This window comes from Macrobrachium nipponense, chromosome 3 (genome assembly GCF_015104395.2).
Source record: "Macrobrachium nipponense isolate FS-2020 chromosome 3, ASM1510439v2, whole genome shotgun sequence".
Taxonomy (NCBI): domain Eukaryota; kingdom Metazoa; phylum Arthropoda; class Malacostraca; order Decapoda; family Palaemonidae; genus Macrobrachium; species Macrobrachium nipponense.
Window position 1 is genome coordinate 104272292 of NC_087202.1, and position 18786 is coordinate 104291077.

The 18786-nt window shown below is 38.1% G+C and overlaps 1 protein-coding gene across 1 annotated transcript in view; it reads left to right on the top strand.

Annotated features, from left to right (window-relative positions):
• LOC135221928 (mucin-2-like) overlaps positions 1-18786 on the top strand; it is a 176394-nt gene that overhangs the window by 136944 nt on the left and 20664 nt on the right. Inside the window, exon 7 of the mRNA XM_064259952.1 lies at positions 4354-5020. Coding sequence (XP_064116022.1) covers positions 4354-5020 — 667 coding nt within the window. The remainder of the gene's footprint in view (positions 1-4353; positions 5021-18786) is intronic.

Sequence of the window (18786 nt, forward strand, 5' to 3'; positions counted from 1 at the left end):
ACAAATCTCCGAAATGCGTACGTCCCATTCTCGGAATATTTGCTCCATTTTATATTAGGCATTTCATAGAGTTTTATATATGAAAATGTGCGCAATTTCATGTAGAATAAAACGAAAAATATTTGAAGGCTGTAGCTTTTCTTATTTCCAAAATAATTGCATATAAAAAATATATATATAAAAAAATTCGACATTCGGTCAACTTTAACTCGTCAGATATGGTTGAAAACTGCAATTATAAGCTAATACTCTTATAGTATAGTAATATTCAATCATTTGTCTTCATTTTGAAAGAAATTGGAAGTCTCTAGGACAATATTTAGATTTATGGTGAATTTTTGAAAAAAATATTTGTTTACGTCCGCGCGTTACGAATTCATGCATTATTTTGTGATAATATTTTCTCTTGTGTTGCATTTATCGTTTTACAATGTGTTATATACCAAAATGATTGCAATTTAGTGTACATTACAACGAATAAAAAAGTAACTTGTTACCTTTAACCGTTTTGCGCACAGCGCGATTTGAATACAATTATATATGAAATTTTTTTATTGCGCTATCATATATCGCATTATTTATTTATGATAATGATAATTTTTTTCATTTCTGATGGTTGCATACTAAACTTCAGCCAATGACAAAAAAGGAGCCAAAAATGAACTCTTAATCTTGTAAACTAAGCGCGCTGTGATTTTTTGAAAAAAATATTTTTTCCGCTTCCTCGCTCACTCTGAAACACCTCCGGCACACGAGAGACACTTTTTTTTTTACCGCTTCAGCGTTTAAGGGTTAATATCATTTGCATAACATTTATCATCTGAACGGCATTTCTAAAAATGTATGAACTCGTTAGACATAGCGGCGCTGTTAACCAAAAATGGTTCCGTTAAAACATCTTACAATGTCTTATTTTTTAATAAATATTTTTGACAACAGCCATAAAACCGATTCGCCGCTAAGTGGTTGCGCCGTTATCTGCGAGCGGCCTGTAAATATATTTTTTTTAAATATTCCATTTGAGAAGGCTCAACCAGGCCAAACCTTTTAACTTTTAATCAAAACAATGAGACATTTGTCAAGCACAAATTCCTTACTCCATATGTGCTTGAGAGACAGATTTGATCATTTTTATGTAACTGTGTACGTATTTACCTATTCGGTATGCTACCAACGAGATTATATGATGCTAGAGGCAAGAAGTGCAAGCATAAATCTTTATCCATGCTAGAAAATCTTTTATTTCAGTAGCGAATAGTTTATTGCTCATTTTCCTCAATAAATGGTGCCAGTGTGCTTTGTTTACTTTTTTTTTTTTTTTTTTTTTTTTTTTTTTTTTTTTACAGGAACATTCAAATGTACAGTTATCGCCTAAATTCATCCATTCATTGTTTTTTTCATCTCTATCCTCTACAGTAAAAATAAACATAGAAGCTAATAGCGATAATTATGAAGCTACAAAATTTGGATGTGAATGTCACCGATGATAATGTGCAGATTCTGAGAAGTTTAGTACTGTAATTAGACTTCCAGTTGGGTAGGCTAACTTGGGAATGTAGGCAAACTACGTTAAAGTACACTATTTAAAAAAAAGTGATACAGTATAAAGTTATAAAATGATGAAGTTAAAATATATGAGTAATAAAATAATAGTAAGCATTGTCAGAATGTAGCTAGTAAAACAGACTAAGTCGGAAACTAGTATATTTGTATGTGAAATTACCTAAAGGCTTCGTTTTATTGGGATGTATTCTATATTCCGGGAGTTTCTGTGGTCCAGCAGTGGCCTGGTCCCAAGGTTTCCAGATTTAAGAGGTTGGACTGTACTACAGTGTAAACTTCATTTTTCCTTATCACCATAAATTCTTCAAACTTATCCTTCTTTGTTAATTTACTGTAAACACTACTACAACCCCCTTTAGAATGTAAACCTAATTCCTAACCCTAACTCTATAGTGTTGACTTCCTAACTGTTAGGAGAACCTTAACCTAAGTTAACCTTGTTGTCAGTAAATCAGAAAAACAATTATATTCCTTTACTAATTCATAGTTTTTTCACTCAGCATCAACTTCTTAATGAAGCCTTGCTGTCAGTTAGTCAGAAAACATTAGTTATATTCTTTACTTCATAGTTTTTCATTATCAACATCAACTTCTTAATTAAACCTTTTTCACTTCCTTGATTCACCTCAACCAGTCTTACTCTTTTCTTTTCTTTTCTGTCCCTTTTTAAGGTGATTTATCCTTTTCTACAACTTCCTATATTTAAGGAATCCAACTGAGCCAAGAGCCCATCAACTTTATATATCCAACTCAACGGCATCCCGACCAAGAGCCCTTTGTTCTTCAAACTGGCAGAGTTTTCTATTTTTTCTTCTTATATTCTTTATCAGGGGCTCATTCACAAATGAAAACACGATAAAAAAACAATTATTTAATTTCATGCAAAGAAACAATGATTCCAACCACCACAGTGTGGTGGTTGGAATCCGTGTGGAGATATAAGTTATCTTTGATAGTAAGTATCCAAATAAGGAATTCTATCTATAAGTGAGAGAGAGATTGAGTTGTTTTGTATTGGATTTTTTTCTTTTTATTTCTACTAATAGCATCAATTTTCAGTCACATACACACAGAACTATACTCTGTTTTTTCCATCTGTCCATCCGCCTGTGGTGTTTGTTTGCGCATGGTAACACTGCATCCCGGGCTATAAACAATATCCTATTACGAATATTAACGGTGTAATTCGCATACAGTAAATTATTAAAACACTTTTCAATTGCAAATGTACACCCAGATATCCTTTTATTTACCTAAAACGTACACATAGCGTAACTATTTAAAGCCCGGGACGCAGTTACCACAGGCAGATGGACAAATGGAAAAAAACAGAGTATAATTTCAGACAGCCTACTACTTGGCAAAGTTCTGACAATGCTTTTTATCATTTTATTGCTCATATATAACTTCATCATTTTATAACTTCATAGTGTATAATTTTCTTAGAATAGTGTACTTTATTTAACACATTTAGCCTACATTCCCGAGTTAGCCTACTAGTAAGTCAGTACAGTGCTAAACTCTTCTCATAATCTGCACAGAGACTTTCATATTCTAAATTAGGCATTTCATAATTATTGCTATTAGTTTTTTTAATTTATTTTTATTGTAGATGGTAGTGAGATGAAAAAAAAATAATGAATTTAGGTGATCACGGGCCATTTGAATGTCATTGTCAAAATGTAAACAAAGCACAACGCCATCTATTGAGAAAAGTGAACACTAAACTATTTGCTATGGGGATAAGCATTTTCTAGCATTGGTAAAGATATATGCTTGCACTTCTTAACTCTAGTTATCATCTGATCTCATGGGTGACATCGAATACGTATGTAAATACACAGTTGTATAAAAAAAATTATCAAACTATTACATGTAAGTCTTTCAAGCATACTAGAGTAAGGAATTCGTGCATGCAAAATGTCTCATTGTTTTGATTAAAAGGTATGAATTGGTAGAGACGTCTCAAGGGGAATATTTAAAAAAATATATTTATTTTCAAATTAATATAGAAAACACGTTTGACATCACACATTTTGTTTTCATGACTAAGAATTAATCACACTAAAACAAAGGTGATATGGCATAATTATTACGTCTTGGAGTTGTAAACAAACGTGGCGCCACCCGTTCGGCCACACAACAAACTAATGGAGGCTGAATCAAGCCAACCAGGGGAGGTCCCAGACCATAGAATGCCAACTTTAAGAGGTTCAGCTGTATAGCTTTTCTTTACAAAGTATATTAAAGCCTTATTTATTGTTTTAGCCATAGATTTCAAGGTTTTCAAAACCTAGACTATGCTAGATTATGGCACTAAATAGCCTTTCTTTTGGCCATCTTTGGCAATATTTTTATCTTCAGTTTCTCTCTCTCTCTCTCTCTCTCTCTCTCTCTCTCTCTCTCTCTCTCTCTCTCTCTCTCTCTCTCTCTCTCTCTCTCTCTCTCTTTTCATGTTGTCGTAACTCCAAGTTGTTGTAAAATTTAATAATGTACAGTGAGTACATTACATTATGTAACTAAAATTTATATTTCAGTTAGAACTTTTAACACCAGAAAAATATTGCACAAACTTGAAGCCAAAACAATGCACAAAATATATTTTTGTTTCCTTGACATGATGTATTCAGTGATTAATGAAGCCAATAGTGTGATCCCTTGATTTGAGGTGTCAGTGTATTCAGTATGGATGTATTATTAATTTTGATAAATTTTCGCATACAAAAATAACAAAGATTAGATCATTCATTGTTGTATGTCTGTCTCTATTAATTTCCTTTTTTATTACAGATGTATTTCACAAGCAGCAGTGGGTCTAGTTGTAAAGCCAGTTCATCTATGAGTAGCAGTATTTCTGTAACAACACCAACCACTATACCAATGAATGGAACAGGGTATTGTGGTTCTTCAGGGAATGTCTTGTCCATCACAACAAGCAGTGGCTCGCATTCATTAGTTAGTAATGTCAGTTTACCAGTTTACTCATCATCTGGAAGCATCGCTGTTCCTCCACCTAGTAATGGCGGACTAGTCCCCATGGTACCCCCAGGAGGCCAGTATCATCCACAAACTTACTTTTACCCTTTTGTTGGTGGAGGAGCTGGACCTGGAAGCCATCCATACGTTCCTCCAGCCGCGTATGCTGCTCAGCGACCATTCTATCTTCCTGGGTTGAACTCTTTTGCCCATTTAAAGCCAACTCCTCCACAATCAGGAGCCCCTATCATATCAGGCAGCAGTAGCAGAGGGGGTAGTAGCAGCAGTAGCAGCAGTTGCAGCAGCTCCAGTAGCAGCTCAAGTAGCAGCAATCGTGGATTTAAGAAGGGCATCCAAAGGAATGGTCCCACTAAGGTAGCTTCACATTCTTCAGATTCATCACCTTCTTCCTCCCAGTATTCCTCTCCACCTCAGACTCCCAGTCCTGATCACACAAGGGAATCCAATTTAGAAAAGCGAGGTAAGAAAGTTTTTATGTAGTCATTGTTTATCCAAATAGGTAAATAAGAATTAAGCAAGACTATCTTTTTATATTGTTAGTTAAGGCTATGTTTTGGGTCCTATACCATAAAATGTCCCCTTTGCTTTTTATTTGACCAGTAGTGGAGTGGAATCCAGAAAGGTGGCACATTTGGTATTACTTTTTAATCTGTGGGCTAGTTGCATTTCTGTTTTATCGAACATGTTGGGTGAATGTTGTATAGCTTTCCTTAAAGTGAACTGCAACAGGCCCAGGACTAGGCCTCATGATACTATGTACATTGTAGTACTAGTAGTAGGGAAAATTCAGACTTGACCATTGTTATATGGACTGACAGTAACCCTACATGCTAATTTATTAGGCTACATAAATTTAATGTCAAATAGGCTTTGATAAAAAGCTTATTACAACATTCATTATTTTATTATTAGCTCAAAAAGCAGGAGTATAGTTGACTGGAAGTTGACTGTCATCTAACACATGTTACTTGAGGTTGTTCCAATTTGGCTATAAAGATTTTCATGAAAGAAAAATTGTCACTATCTCGTGAAATATGATGATCCCCTTTACTTGTGTGATCCTGTTTCTGAATGGAACATAGTTGATGGCCCAGCACCAGGTGCCAGAAGTGGCTTTGTTGCTGCTAGTCTCTGCAGTTGCTGCCCCTGCCATTTCTCAGAATCATCGCATAACAATGGTGCCTTACATGCATGCGATGGTCACTTGTTTGTCCAATCTCTCCCCTCTATATCTATGGTAATTAGCAAACAGTATATTAATCATACATTTCTATTCTTTAATATCTCTTCAACCACTAAAACTAGCAAACAGTACAATAACCATTCATTTCTATTCTTTCATCTCTCTTTACCAAATGGAGATAGCAATAGCAATAATGAAAAATATGATGACACTGTAACAGAAGAAGAATTCAAGAAAATATTTGCTGGCTCCAATGAAAGCATTGTCTTTAAAGTACATTGGTACCTCATTTGTCAACCGTTTCGTATGTTGAACTTTCCATTTTTCAAACTAAATTTTAGAGAAAATTTTGTATTTTTTGTCGAACAAATGCTCGTACTTCGAACTGACTGACTGTCTAGTTTATACTTGGATTCGATGGCCTACTCTGCCTTACAAGTTAATCTGTATTAAAAAATATTTTCATTTACAACATATAGTTTAATGATAACCATATTCGACAAAGTAAATAAAAGTATAAAGCATTTAATATAAAATTTAACTTTCAATATAACCCCTGATGGCGGTGAGGGGTTATTATTCCTAATAAGGTCTCTTGTTTTCCGGTTTTTGTAGTATATTATAAGGTCTACTATCTTGCCTTCTTCAATGGGGAGGAGTGCCTCAGTGGTGTAGTTGGTATGGTATTAGCGTTCCACCTTGGTGGTCGCGGGTTCGATTCTCGGCCATTCCGTTGAGGAGTGAGAGATATGTATTTCTGGTGATAGAAGTTCACTCTCGACGTGGTTCGGAAGTCACGTAAAGCTGTTGGTCCCGTTGCTGAATAACCACTGGTTCCATGCAACGTAAAAGCACCATACAAACAAACAAAAACAAAAAACAATCAATGGGGAGGATGTTCTCCTTAATGATCTTCTTCATCGCCTTCTCCTCCTCGCGGTATTTTTGAGTGCATGAAGGCCTTATAATATATCTTGATGTTCTCGGTGGGGCCGGGTCGTAGGTCTTCTTCCTCGTTCGAGTACCATCTTTCAAGGGCGGTGCACACTTCTCGGATATTCTAATAAGCTCATCAATCGAGAAGTGCGCACCGCCCTCGAAAGATGGTACTCGAACGAGGAAGAAGACCTACGACCCCGCCCCACCAAGAACATCAAGATATATTATAAGGCCTTCATGCACTCAATACCGTAAGGAGGAGAAGGCGATGAAGAAGATCATTAAGGAGAACATCCTCCCCATTGAAGAAGGCAAGATAGTGGACCTTATAATATACTACAAAAACTGGAAAACAAGATACCTTATCATGAAAAATAACCCCTCACCGCCATCAGGAGACCCCCTCAAGCAGACGAACGTAGCATACCAATACATATGCCTGCCCGAGGAGGTCCTGGGAAGTACATTGGAATGACTACCATGCGTCTTGCCAAGAGAATCTCCTGTCACGCCCAAGAAGGGGCTATCAAGAGCCATGCCCTCACCGCCCACCGAGACACAATCTCCCGCAACTGCATTATCCGTAACATGAGGATAATAGGGAGAGCACCCGACCCTCACTGTCTGCGCCTCCTGGGGGCGTTATTCATCCAGGAACAAAAGCCCTCCATGAACACGACACAGGAGGCCTTTTTGCTCCCGACCTGCATGCAAAGGAACACTCCAGTAACGGCAAACATCACCATATCGCCGCCCGAAAACGCCCCAATTCAAGAAGAAAATACGACCGAAGACGACATTAATACCATGAATAATACCAGCAGTGACATCATGCGGCCTTTACCCAATCAGAATAAATCCCGGCGTGAGGATATGCAGCTGAGAAGATCGGCGAGTCTGCTGAGCATGCGATCGGGAGCTGGCTTGAACCCGCAGCCAGGCAGGCAATGAAAAAGGCAGCTCCCCACGCACTAGCCAATGAAAAGGCAGCGGCACGCCGCCCCTCCGCTGCGCCATGGCAATATAAGCAGCTGGACTCACCCTCTCACTTCAGTCCTTCACCCACCTCCGTCCAAGAGGATGTCTGAGGTTTATTCAGACGAAACGTCCGGAAAGAATTGAAAGAATAGAAAAGAAATAGAATTTAACATCAATTCTATCTGCAATAAACTATACGGGATATACCCGAAAATTTGACTACCCCCACTGAAATTTTTTACCAATAAAATCCAATCGTTTGACCTAATTGAGATATGTCAACCTTCGGTGCGTTGCTCACCAGTTTAAGCATCAATGAGAAAGCAATAATTAGAAAAATAGAGAGGAACCTGTATAAGATTAATGCAGCTGAGGCAGCAATCACTTTTAATGAAACAAATTATTATTATTATTATTATTAGTATTATTATTATTTGTAAATATTAATGAACATCGTACATACATGTACCATAGAAATTCTCTCATCTCGGTAAAAGAGAGATTGAGAGAAATTATTTTTATTATTAATGTTATTTAATATACACATAAGAGCTTGAAAACATATGTTGCATAAATAATTTAACAAACACTTTTGCAGGTTTTCTCCAGGATTGGAATATGTAGCATTTGAGTGTATGTGAAATACTCGCCAATGATAATTAGTTAGGTTCCTTGGATCCAGAAGTACTTTTACACTTTTTCTTGATCAGATGTCTGTGAATGACTCAAAAAACCTTTCGCTAACTCCTTGATTCTTCTGTGTGAACGAGGAGATTTTAATGTGCTCAGAAAGTTTCCTACTTGTTTGTTGATGATGGATATGTTAACTGTTTTACTGATTGGTTTTTATCCTTATTAGAAGAGCATATGTCACAAATTCTCTCTTTGTGGGATTTTGGTTGAAGGGAAGGACTGACTACCTCTAATACATTGCTGATATGGTCTACTATAACGTACTACCAGGTGTTTTGGCTGACAATGTAGCAGAACCCCTGTATGACATCATCAATCCAAGATGGCCACCACTATGTAGATGCCCATAGACTTTCATCTATAACTCGTTTTAGAGTTAGCCTATAAAACATTTTCACCAGTAATGATTATTATATAAAAAAAAAGTATAAAAGTGTAAGGGCTTTATTTTCATAAATCCTACAGTTTGCAAGCTATAACCAATGTTTGTAATTTTTCTGTTATATATACCATCCTACTTCTCATTGCATTTTCATTAGTAATTGACATGAAAGTTACTATATGACTCATGTGATTGAAAAATAATTTGGTCACCATATAATAAAGAACCTAGCACACAGAGCTATTTTTACGTAATTATCTTCCGCAGTGTTGCCAGATAGGGGGCTACAATCAGCAGATAAGACAACTCTGGTCTTTTGTCATTTGTACATAGGTAGTCCCTGGTTATCAGCGGGGGTTTCGTTCTCAGTGGGTGCGGATGAGCAAAAACTGCCATTAACTGAAACTTGGCAATTAATGGTGCCTCTGTTAGGTATGTTATGGCGCCATAACCCTTATTATCTGCACCTTTTAGAGCTGATAACTGAATTTGGCCTTTATGGCGCCATTAATCACCGATTTTATGGCATTAGACAAGCGCCAGAAAATCGGATCGCCATTAACCGAGTCCACCAATAACTGTACTAGTAGTTACAGCGTCCCCAAAAATGTCACTTATTTTTGTGTTCCATGCTTATAATTGTTTTTCCCAGCAAAACCATGATCATATATGGTACGAAAGTAAATTTTCAATTTTTTCTCCAGTTAGAAAAATATTATTTGCTCCAAATATGTTCAGTGAGTTTAGTTTTAAGTACTTGAAAAAAGTAATGTTTGAACTGTGATGTACATTGAAAGTGTTCTAAAAGTAAACCTACCACCATCAGCTAAATGAGCAAACCCTTCACTCACAGACTACTTACTGCATCTTATGAGGGGAAAAAAAAACTTCAGTAATCCCAAAGAACTTTGAAAAAGTATTAGATTGTGAGCAAAAAGAGAACAGACTGAAATTATTTGAAATATGTGAATATTGGGTGGCATTTAGGGGACTTATCACCCCCCAATAACTGAAAGATGAAGATGCCCATGGCATTCAGACTGCTACAAAGAATGTACTCACAAAACTACAAAGCTAACATGGATCGAAGTAAAAGGATGTATGAAGAGTAAGAGTTTGAACCATCATTTTCCTATAGCTAGGAAGATGCAGGCAGAAGCTAACAAGATCACATACACCCAAGCATAACATGCAGTAAAGAAGGAACACAAAGAAACTGATTCAGCTGGAATTCCCAGGAAAAAAGTTGATTTATCTAGCAATGAAATATTAAAAATTTGTCTTGAGTGATTGCACCAGTCCAGCAGACCCTCATGCAAAGGATATCGCATGTCACTGTGTTGAAATGTACATTGTTCATATACGGAACAAACCTTAGGTCTTAACCTTAGGATTTACTAGCGCCAAGCTGGAAACCGGTAGAATTAAAATTAAACTTATGAGATCTAGGAACTATTGGCATCTATACCAGGTCACGGGGCATGCAGTACCCAGAATGCCCTTGGCGTCCCGTGACCCACCAGTTATTTTTCTACCGCCTTTAAGATAGGACGTGTTTACTGTCTATCTGATTTAAAGCCGGTTTCAGTTTGCCTGTTTTTATCCATTTCACTTTCATTTTTCTTGTTAATTTTCTTTCTCTGAGTGTGCTCAGTGTGGGTGTGATCTGTAAGAGTGAATAAGTGGTGAGATGGAGATTTTTGCTTCACCATCGGGATCTTCTTCATTTTATTAATGTTACAACTGAAATATAACCATGGCGAGAGGATGGAATAAAATGGTTTCAATTCAAGCTACTAATTATTGCTTTAACCGAATGAATTCATCCATGATGACAATGTGTCAACAAAGGGAAAAATAGAAGTGTTAAGGAAAAATTCCATCGGACCATGGACTGAATGAAGCACAAATGAAAACTAGAGAGAGATAAAAAATCCTTTAGAGGAGGAGTTGGAAAGTGTTGGTATGGCATAAGGCTCCTATTACGCAAATACACAGCAGTTGCCCGAGACTCGGCCCACAGTGTCTGAGGGAAATCTCGTAACATGGATCTAGTAGACCCCACCAGTGTCCGATTCATTCTTTTGGCCACCCAATTTTGCTCCTGGGTTTTCAGTACTCACCTCATGCAAAATGCCCTCCTTCTTGAGGTAGGACTCAAAGAACTTGGAAGTATATTCCCCACCATTGTCAGTACGTAGTCTTTTCACCACCTTGCCAGACTTCTCAACAAGTGACTTCCATTCCACAAATTTCTCGAACATTTCTTCCTTGTTTTTGAGGAAATATACCAAAGTGTACCAAGGACAGTCATCAATGAAAGTCAGGAAATACTGAGCTCCGCCAAGGGACTAAGGGATTTTCCCTCATACGTCGCTATGCATGAGTTCAAACAGTTCACTGGCACATTTAGCCACTTTCGGAAAGGGGAGTCCTGTGATTCTTGCCATTAGCGACTTGCACACCCTCGACTTGCTGTTGGATAGATTCACATTCAGAGTGACACATCCAATACCCCTGGCTTTAAGCACATGGCCATCTAATATCACATCCAAGGGTTTAGTAATATGCAATTCGATAAACAGCTCCTCATGACACATGAGCTGTGGCACCCGAATGCACAATCCATGATCCAACCAGTCTAGTGTTGGATGACGGCGCATGCTGAGCAAAGAATACTAACTCATCTTCGCTTACACCATCCCTTCGAGAGCTAACTTTGTAGGCCTTGCCTTTTGATTTCCCAGGTTTTGACAACTTCCCTGAGCTTGACCAGGGCCCTTCTGGTTCAGCTCTGGACAGTTTTTCTTGGCATGGCCCTTCTGTTGACACTTGTAGCATGTTGGGCCATGCCAACTCTGCGAAGCTAGTGCTTGATTTGAATCACTGCCCTTTTTGTCATTCACCTTTAGCTCCTCATGATGCAACCACTCAGTCACAGTCTCCATAGCTGGCACATCTGGTAAGGCCTCCAGAGCAGTCACAAGCATACCGAACGAGTCAGGGAGACTCGCCAGCAGATGGACGACTGTCTTCCTCATAGAGTGGGTCCCCGATGACAGTGAGATCATTGAAGACCTCGGTCATGGGTTTTGTGTGTTCTCCACGGGTTCCCCATCTGCCAGTCACAACACGTGCAGTCGACGATGTAACGCCAGCTTATTTGCCCATGTCTGTTTTTGGAAAATGGCCTTGCAACAGTTCCCACACCCAGCAGGTACAGCAGCAAGGGGTCCTCTCTTTACCCCTTTGCCACTGGGACGTACACATGTATATATTTTACGGTCCAGTAATAAAAGACTGTGACATACACATATACATCTTTTCATCCCTCCTCAAAAAGCAAAGCTGTTTTCTTTAGCTTGAACGGGTTTCAGACATAGAATTGTGTATGAGAGGTGCTGAAGCTCCACCCACTATTCATTCTAGCCAGGGAACATCCAATGAACGTCGTGACGTCATTGCCATATGGGATATTAGGAGGGGTATTGTCAAACACATGCCAGTGCACCTCGGGCTATTATCTGAGAAGGATGATGACAATTTTGTTATTATTATTATTATTATTATTATTATTATTATTATTATATCTATTATAACATCTATCATATTTTGTCATTACCAATGATGTAAACATTCATTGATATACGTATATGCTGTTTTTGTATGAAACCTAGGACTAACTGTTTCCATGAAAAAACTAATACTGCTATTACTATTACTGAACTATATTTTACTAATACTTTACTATTTTTTCTGCTACTTTATTTCTACTACTTTATAACTGTTTCTATTTCTGCAATTACTTTTTCCACTAAATATTCCTCTTTTTTTTCCAATATCCTTATTATATCTTTTTGTATTTTTTGCCAATGTGGTAAAAACTATTAATTGATATACATGAATAACATGAAATTTAGTGGGAGCAAGTGATGATTGAAATACTTACAGCAATGCAACAGGCAAGTGGCGAGGGGTTAATAATATGATGACAACGGCCTTGTCCTGCCTCACAATGTACTTCTCTTATGCTGCATTATCTTCTCCAGCGGCAGCCTGAGGTGGGGGCGACTCGCTACCATCAGCCAGCCCCCACAACCCTTCTTTCTTGAGAGTCATTTTACATTGTATTATCCAGGTAGCAAAGTTGCTGTCTTCGAGTTGAACAATGTTGACATGTCCAACTGTCATGCTTGCCCTGCCACTTGCTGTTTACACACTAACATGATACACTAGGCTACAGAGTTCACTGCTGACACCACAGTCACTATACAGTAACTCCACAGTCACCAAATTGACCAACATTTTGACAGTCAGTTCACAACTTGACACACCCACTCAGTCCGAGTCATTTAGTGGTTCACAACATGTGGCACAAAACAATACAGTAATCACTCATTTTCTCGCCTATAACATGCACAGTTCTTTAGTCAAATCACATGACAGCTGCTACTATTGTCCATGAGTCCTTCTGCCAACCTTTGGTACTCTTCCTGGCCCATAACCTATTGTAATAATAAGGCAATGATAGACAGAATAATAACAAGTTTGTGTAAACTGTGCTAGTTTATTCTTGAGTGAAGAGCTCAGTGTTACATGGATGCAAACTAGAGAATCCCATAATCAACCAAAACAGTAATGTTGTAGAGAAAAATATGTTAAGAGTCCTACGGGGCAGAGGATGTAATTTGGATTATGGCTCCTGCCATTGACCGGCAATCCAAATGTCATTGAAAAGGTGTTCATGGATACAAGTTCAGATGCACTACATGAAACCAAAAGTGATGATGAAATCAAATAAACTTCTAAATAAGTCAAAACTTGAAAAAATTACATCACATGCAACTCCTGAGGCCAAAATAGTTGTTTCGTTGGATCTAGGCTTATACAAACCTGCACTCAAGCTAGCTATGACAAACAATATGTGGACACTTTGACATTATGGAAAAGAATTAATGAAGAAAGCGATTTAGATGTACATCACATTTAAGCACTTCTTTTCTCAAGTATACTTAAAAACTAAACACACTAAACATATTCACAGCAAATAATATTTTTCTAACTGGAGAACAAGTTGAAAATTTATTCTCCTACAATGATACAAGATTGTCCTTTGATGTTCATTTCAACTGTCCAAGAAATCCTTTCCATGCTATGCATAGTAAATTATATTATATTGTTCTCATGTGATTTCTGTCCTGCATTGGTCTGTTTTTTCTGCTTCCTTGTGGTTTTGCTGGGAAAAACAATTATAAGCATGGAACACAAAAATAAGTTACTTTTTGGGGCCGCTGTAAGTACTTGTGTATGAATGACAGAAGACCAGTGTTGTCTTATCTGCTGATTGTAGCCCTATCTGGCAACACTGCAGGAGATAATATAAAAAAAATAGCTCTTTGCGTGCTAGGTTCTTTATTATATGGTGAACAGATTATTTTTCAATCACATTAGTCATATAATAATTTTGATGTTAGTTACTAATAGAAATGCAATGAGAAGTAGGATATATATGGCATAAAAATTACAAAAATTGGTTTTAGCTCGCAAACTGCAGGATTTATGAAAATAAAGTTCTTACACTTTTTTTTTTATATTGAACAAATCATTATTGGTGAAAATTTTTATAGGTTAACTCTAAAACGAGTTATAGATGAAAATCTATGAGCATCTACATAGTGGCACTCATCTTGAATTGATGACATCGTACAGGGCTTCTGCCACATTTTCAGGCAAAACACCCTGTAGTATGTTATAGTAGACCATATCAGCAATGTACTCCAGGTAGTCACTCCTTCCCTTCATCCAATATCCCATAAGATTTCAGAAGTTCCTCTACTACCTTCCTCTGTGCAATTAATGATACATTGTATATATGAATGGCAAACTGTATTATATAACTGTTTTAAATTTTCATGAGTGTTACCTACTGTTCAAGTTGGCTTAAATCTTCCCGCCACTAGGTGCAATCGGCTAACAATATAAAAAATTAATGCTAGGCGGACCCACTAGGACTGTCTCTGTAATCACCTGCTTCCCTTCAGATGGCCTTGGAATATTTGCATTTTTGTCAAAATTCTCCATTTTGTGTTCTTATTGGATGGTGTGAAGCAGCTTTAGTAATAATTTTGATATCATCTCACCAATTTTCTCTTATACGGTATTGTGCTTGTTTTCTTGTCTTGCATTATGTCATCTACAACTAGCAGAGGTGAAAGCATTAGGCTGTATAGGAAATGGTTTAGGGAAAGGATTAGGCTGTATTGGAAAGAGTTTGTGGAAACCAATTGTTTTGGTTGTACATGATAACTATGCATGTTAGCCTAGCTGTTGAGGCACGAGTGTTGTTTTCTTAATGTGTAGATCTGATGAGAGGATAACAATTTTGTTAAGTATTGGAAGATGCTAGAGGCCAATAGATTATGTAGACAATTCACTGGGGCACACTGTAAGTCTATTCAGTCTTTTCCTTTGGCCTCCTCCTCTGCCTATTTTTGCTCTCTATGTGGTTCAGGAGGAAAATCCCCCCCATGATGGTCAGCCATTTTCTGCTTAACCCCTAGAGAGATGTAAAAGCCTGACATCTGTCTGCAAGTTACCTTGTGGACTGCCCCTGGGCTGTGGTTGTTCTCCTAAGACAGGGAACCATGACGTGTCTCATGACCAAGGTCTGTGACCTTCGCCACCTCTATCAGCTGCCTCTCTGGTTTGGGTTCGGCTCGTTCTCCGGATGAGTTGTTTGGTGGTTTGGCACTCATGTTTGCTGGCTCACATGTTGTCTGCTTTAGGGAGAGTGATAGTGATTTTTACCTTATTATTAGCATATCTTCATAATAAAAATCCTATTCCAAGAATAATTCCTTGGGGAAAGCGTGTTTCAAAAGACAAAATACACTTTAGTTTGCAATGATTACATTATTTTGATGTGATTACATTAATATTACAGTATGATACTGTAATCAGTACAGGAAATAATTTTTTTTATAAATGAATATTCATTCACAAGAAAAAAAATATTTATGAAGAGCTCCGTGATGTCACTAAACCTACAGTGGTTAAGGGGACCATCCGCTATGATGTCTATTTTTTTTATTTATTACGCAAAATAGATAATTTTCATATATGTTTTAGATATATATAATACCTTCATCATGTAAAAATTTCAAGTCATTTGAGCAAACACTTTTAGTTTTATTAGCAAAAATTATGATTTAAAAAAAAAAAATTGGTAAAGATTTCTCCGCTAATATGACATCAGTTGTATTGAAAATCATACCATAAAAACTTCTTTATATACGGAACAATTCTGTGTGCCAGAATTTTGATTTTTGTTTTTGTTTTTTTTCATGATTTTTTTTTTTTTTTTTTTTTTTTTTTTTAAGTCTATCACTCAAAAAATCTAAAAAAAAAAAAAAAAAAAAAAAGAAGAAGAAAGAAATCAAAATTCTGTCACACAGAATTACGGGATTTTTATTCTTCTTTCCAATGATATCTTTCTCTCTAAAATTGGATAATAAATAACCGAGTAATGGCTACCGACATGCACATAAGTATGTTTTTGAGTTATGAGCTCCCAAAGATTTGCTATGCAAATTTCGCTTTTTTCTTATAAAAGTCAAAACAGCATTATTATAATTACTTTATTTGTACTTTTATAAGTTCACTAAGAAGTTATAAAAACAACGTAAATAGCTAGTGACCAAACGCAAGTGACGAAGTACATGTAACTCCTTTGACGTCTGTGGCGTAACTGAGTCATTCTCTGAGTCTTGCGGCTCTCGCCTATAAATAGCCACTCTGAGCAGCTCTCCTCTAACACTACCTTTCATTGCTACCAGATGTATGAGAATCTCAAAAAAAAATCGGAAAAAATCCTTGTAGACAGGCAGTCCCTGGGTTACGACGGTGTCGGCTTATGACGTTCCGAGGTTACGACGCTTGTCAATAGACGTTATTTCCAGGGTTATGGCGCCTACAACGCTCATCTGGGAGATGAAATATGACATCGAAAATGAAAAATAATCAATATTTGAAGGTTTTTTTGATGAAAAATGCCATAAGAATGCAGTTTACATAGTTTTCAATGCACCCAAAGCATTAAAAGTAAGGTTTTCTTAGGATTTTTGACGATGTTCCGGCTTAGACTATTTTCGGCTTACGACGCGTCTCAAGAACGGAATCTCCGTTGTAACCTGGGGACTGCCTGTATATGCAAAAATAAACACGCAAAAACTATTCTGTCAAACTCAGTCATACAGACGACGCAGTTACGATGACGTCATAATTTAAAAACCGCTATATCTTCATTATTTGTAAAAATAATTGGCTGAAACTTCTGGAAAGCATGCATGGCATGTTTCTGCATAGATACAAGTAATAACTTTTGTTCATGAAACTTACCTGTCAGATATATATATAGCTGTATTTTTCCGAATCCGACAGAAATTTAAACACTTACGACACACGCAGTGGGAGTCAGGTGGTTAGTACCCATTCCCGCCGCTGGGAGGCGGGTATCAGGAATCATTCCCATTTTCTATTCATAATTTTTCTGTCGCCGGTGCTGAAAACACCTGTTTTCAGTACCTCCGTCTTAGGATTTTGGAAACTTCATTGCCGCTAAGTATCCTAATTGTCTTTTGATTTATTTACTTGGATTTGTGGCTAGGCATACGCTATCTTAAATTGATTTGAATTTGATTCATTTTTGCATAAAATATCTGAATCTAGTTAGGCTAGTTTCAGACGGGGTTGTCTGCAAAGATAGGGTGTGGCTACCGAAAGCTTCGGTAGATTCGCACTTGGTATGTACGAGGGGTATGGGTCTTGCTTCTTTGTTGAGATTTGTCATGTAAGGAGTGTGAGACTTTGTCTATTCCGTAAGGAAGACGTATGATTCGTATGTACGCAATTAAACAGTAAACATGTCTAATTCCGTAAGGAAGACGTATGATTCGTATGTACGCAATTAATCAGTAACAAAAGTCAGGGTAGTGAACCTGCTAACCTTCCTGTAGACTTTATTTTGCATAACCCTGTAGTATGGCCTACGGGCTATGTATATGTCTACGAGAGATGCTCGCTCTCCTTCATTGCTGTGAAGTGCTACTTCTGTAATTGTTACTCCTAACCCTGCAGTGTTGCCTTCGGGCCCTAAGCAGTGTCTGTAGAGAAATTGCCCTTTCTCTGATACTCCTTCGATTCGTAACTTAGAATCGAAAGTGCTTGCTTTAGAGAGTAAAAGTGAAGTGCAGAAGTGCAGTGATACCCCTTGTGTAGTGGAGGGTGCGTCAGATCGGCCTCGTTTCGCTCTAGGCCGGGACCTCTGCTTGACTCCCAGAACCAGGGAGAGAGCATGTCGAAAGCCGAAGGAGGGTTACGAGGAACCCCCACCGATCTGGCGTGCCTTCGGCAGTTTCTGATGAAAATCCCCAGACTGCCTAAGTGCGTGCACGTGCACGAATCCTGAAGGATTGCTTCTCGTCCTCCGAAGCGTCCTCCCCGCGCAGGGGTTGGAGCTTTCGGATGGACTCGCGCCCTCTAAATAGAAGCTTTATAGAAGAGGACGCTTCACGTCCTCTCTCTCTCTCTCTCTCGTTATGCGTTTCAGTGAGAAGTAAGAAGGCGAACGTCGCCTGAACTCGTGTCCGTCTTTCCACCGAGAAATACGTAAAAGAAGTCATAGTAGCAGTAAGCTTTTGAGAGCGGACGCCCAAGCCAGGGGCGCGCGGGTGCACGCCAAGCGCGCGCCAGTGGACGCCGAGCGCGCTCCAGTGGACGCCGAGCGTGCACCAGCGCACGCCAGGTGTGTCGCCTGGCTGAACGTTTCTGTTGAACTCTTCAAGCTCTTGTTTCAGATTTGGGCTTAAAGAATTTTTACCTCTACCTTCGATGATACCTTCTACCTCACCTGCAAAGAATGTGAAGTAGGCAGTGCTTCGGAGTAAGCTTAAAGTGAACAGACAACTTCTTCTTCGAAACCCAGCAAGACATCGGGTTTCGTGAATTCAAGAGGTCTCTGTCAATTAATATTGCATTTCGCATAGGTGGATGG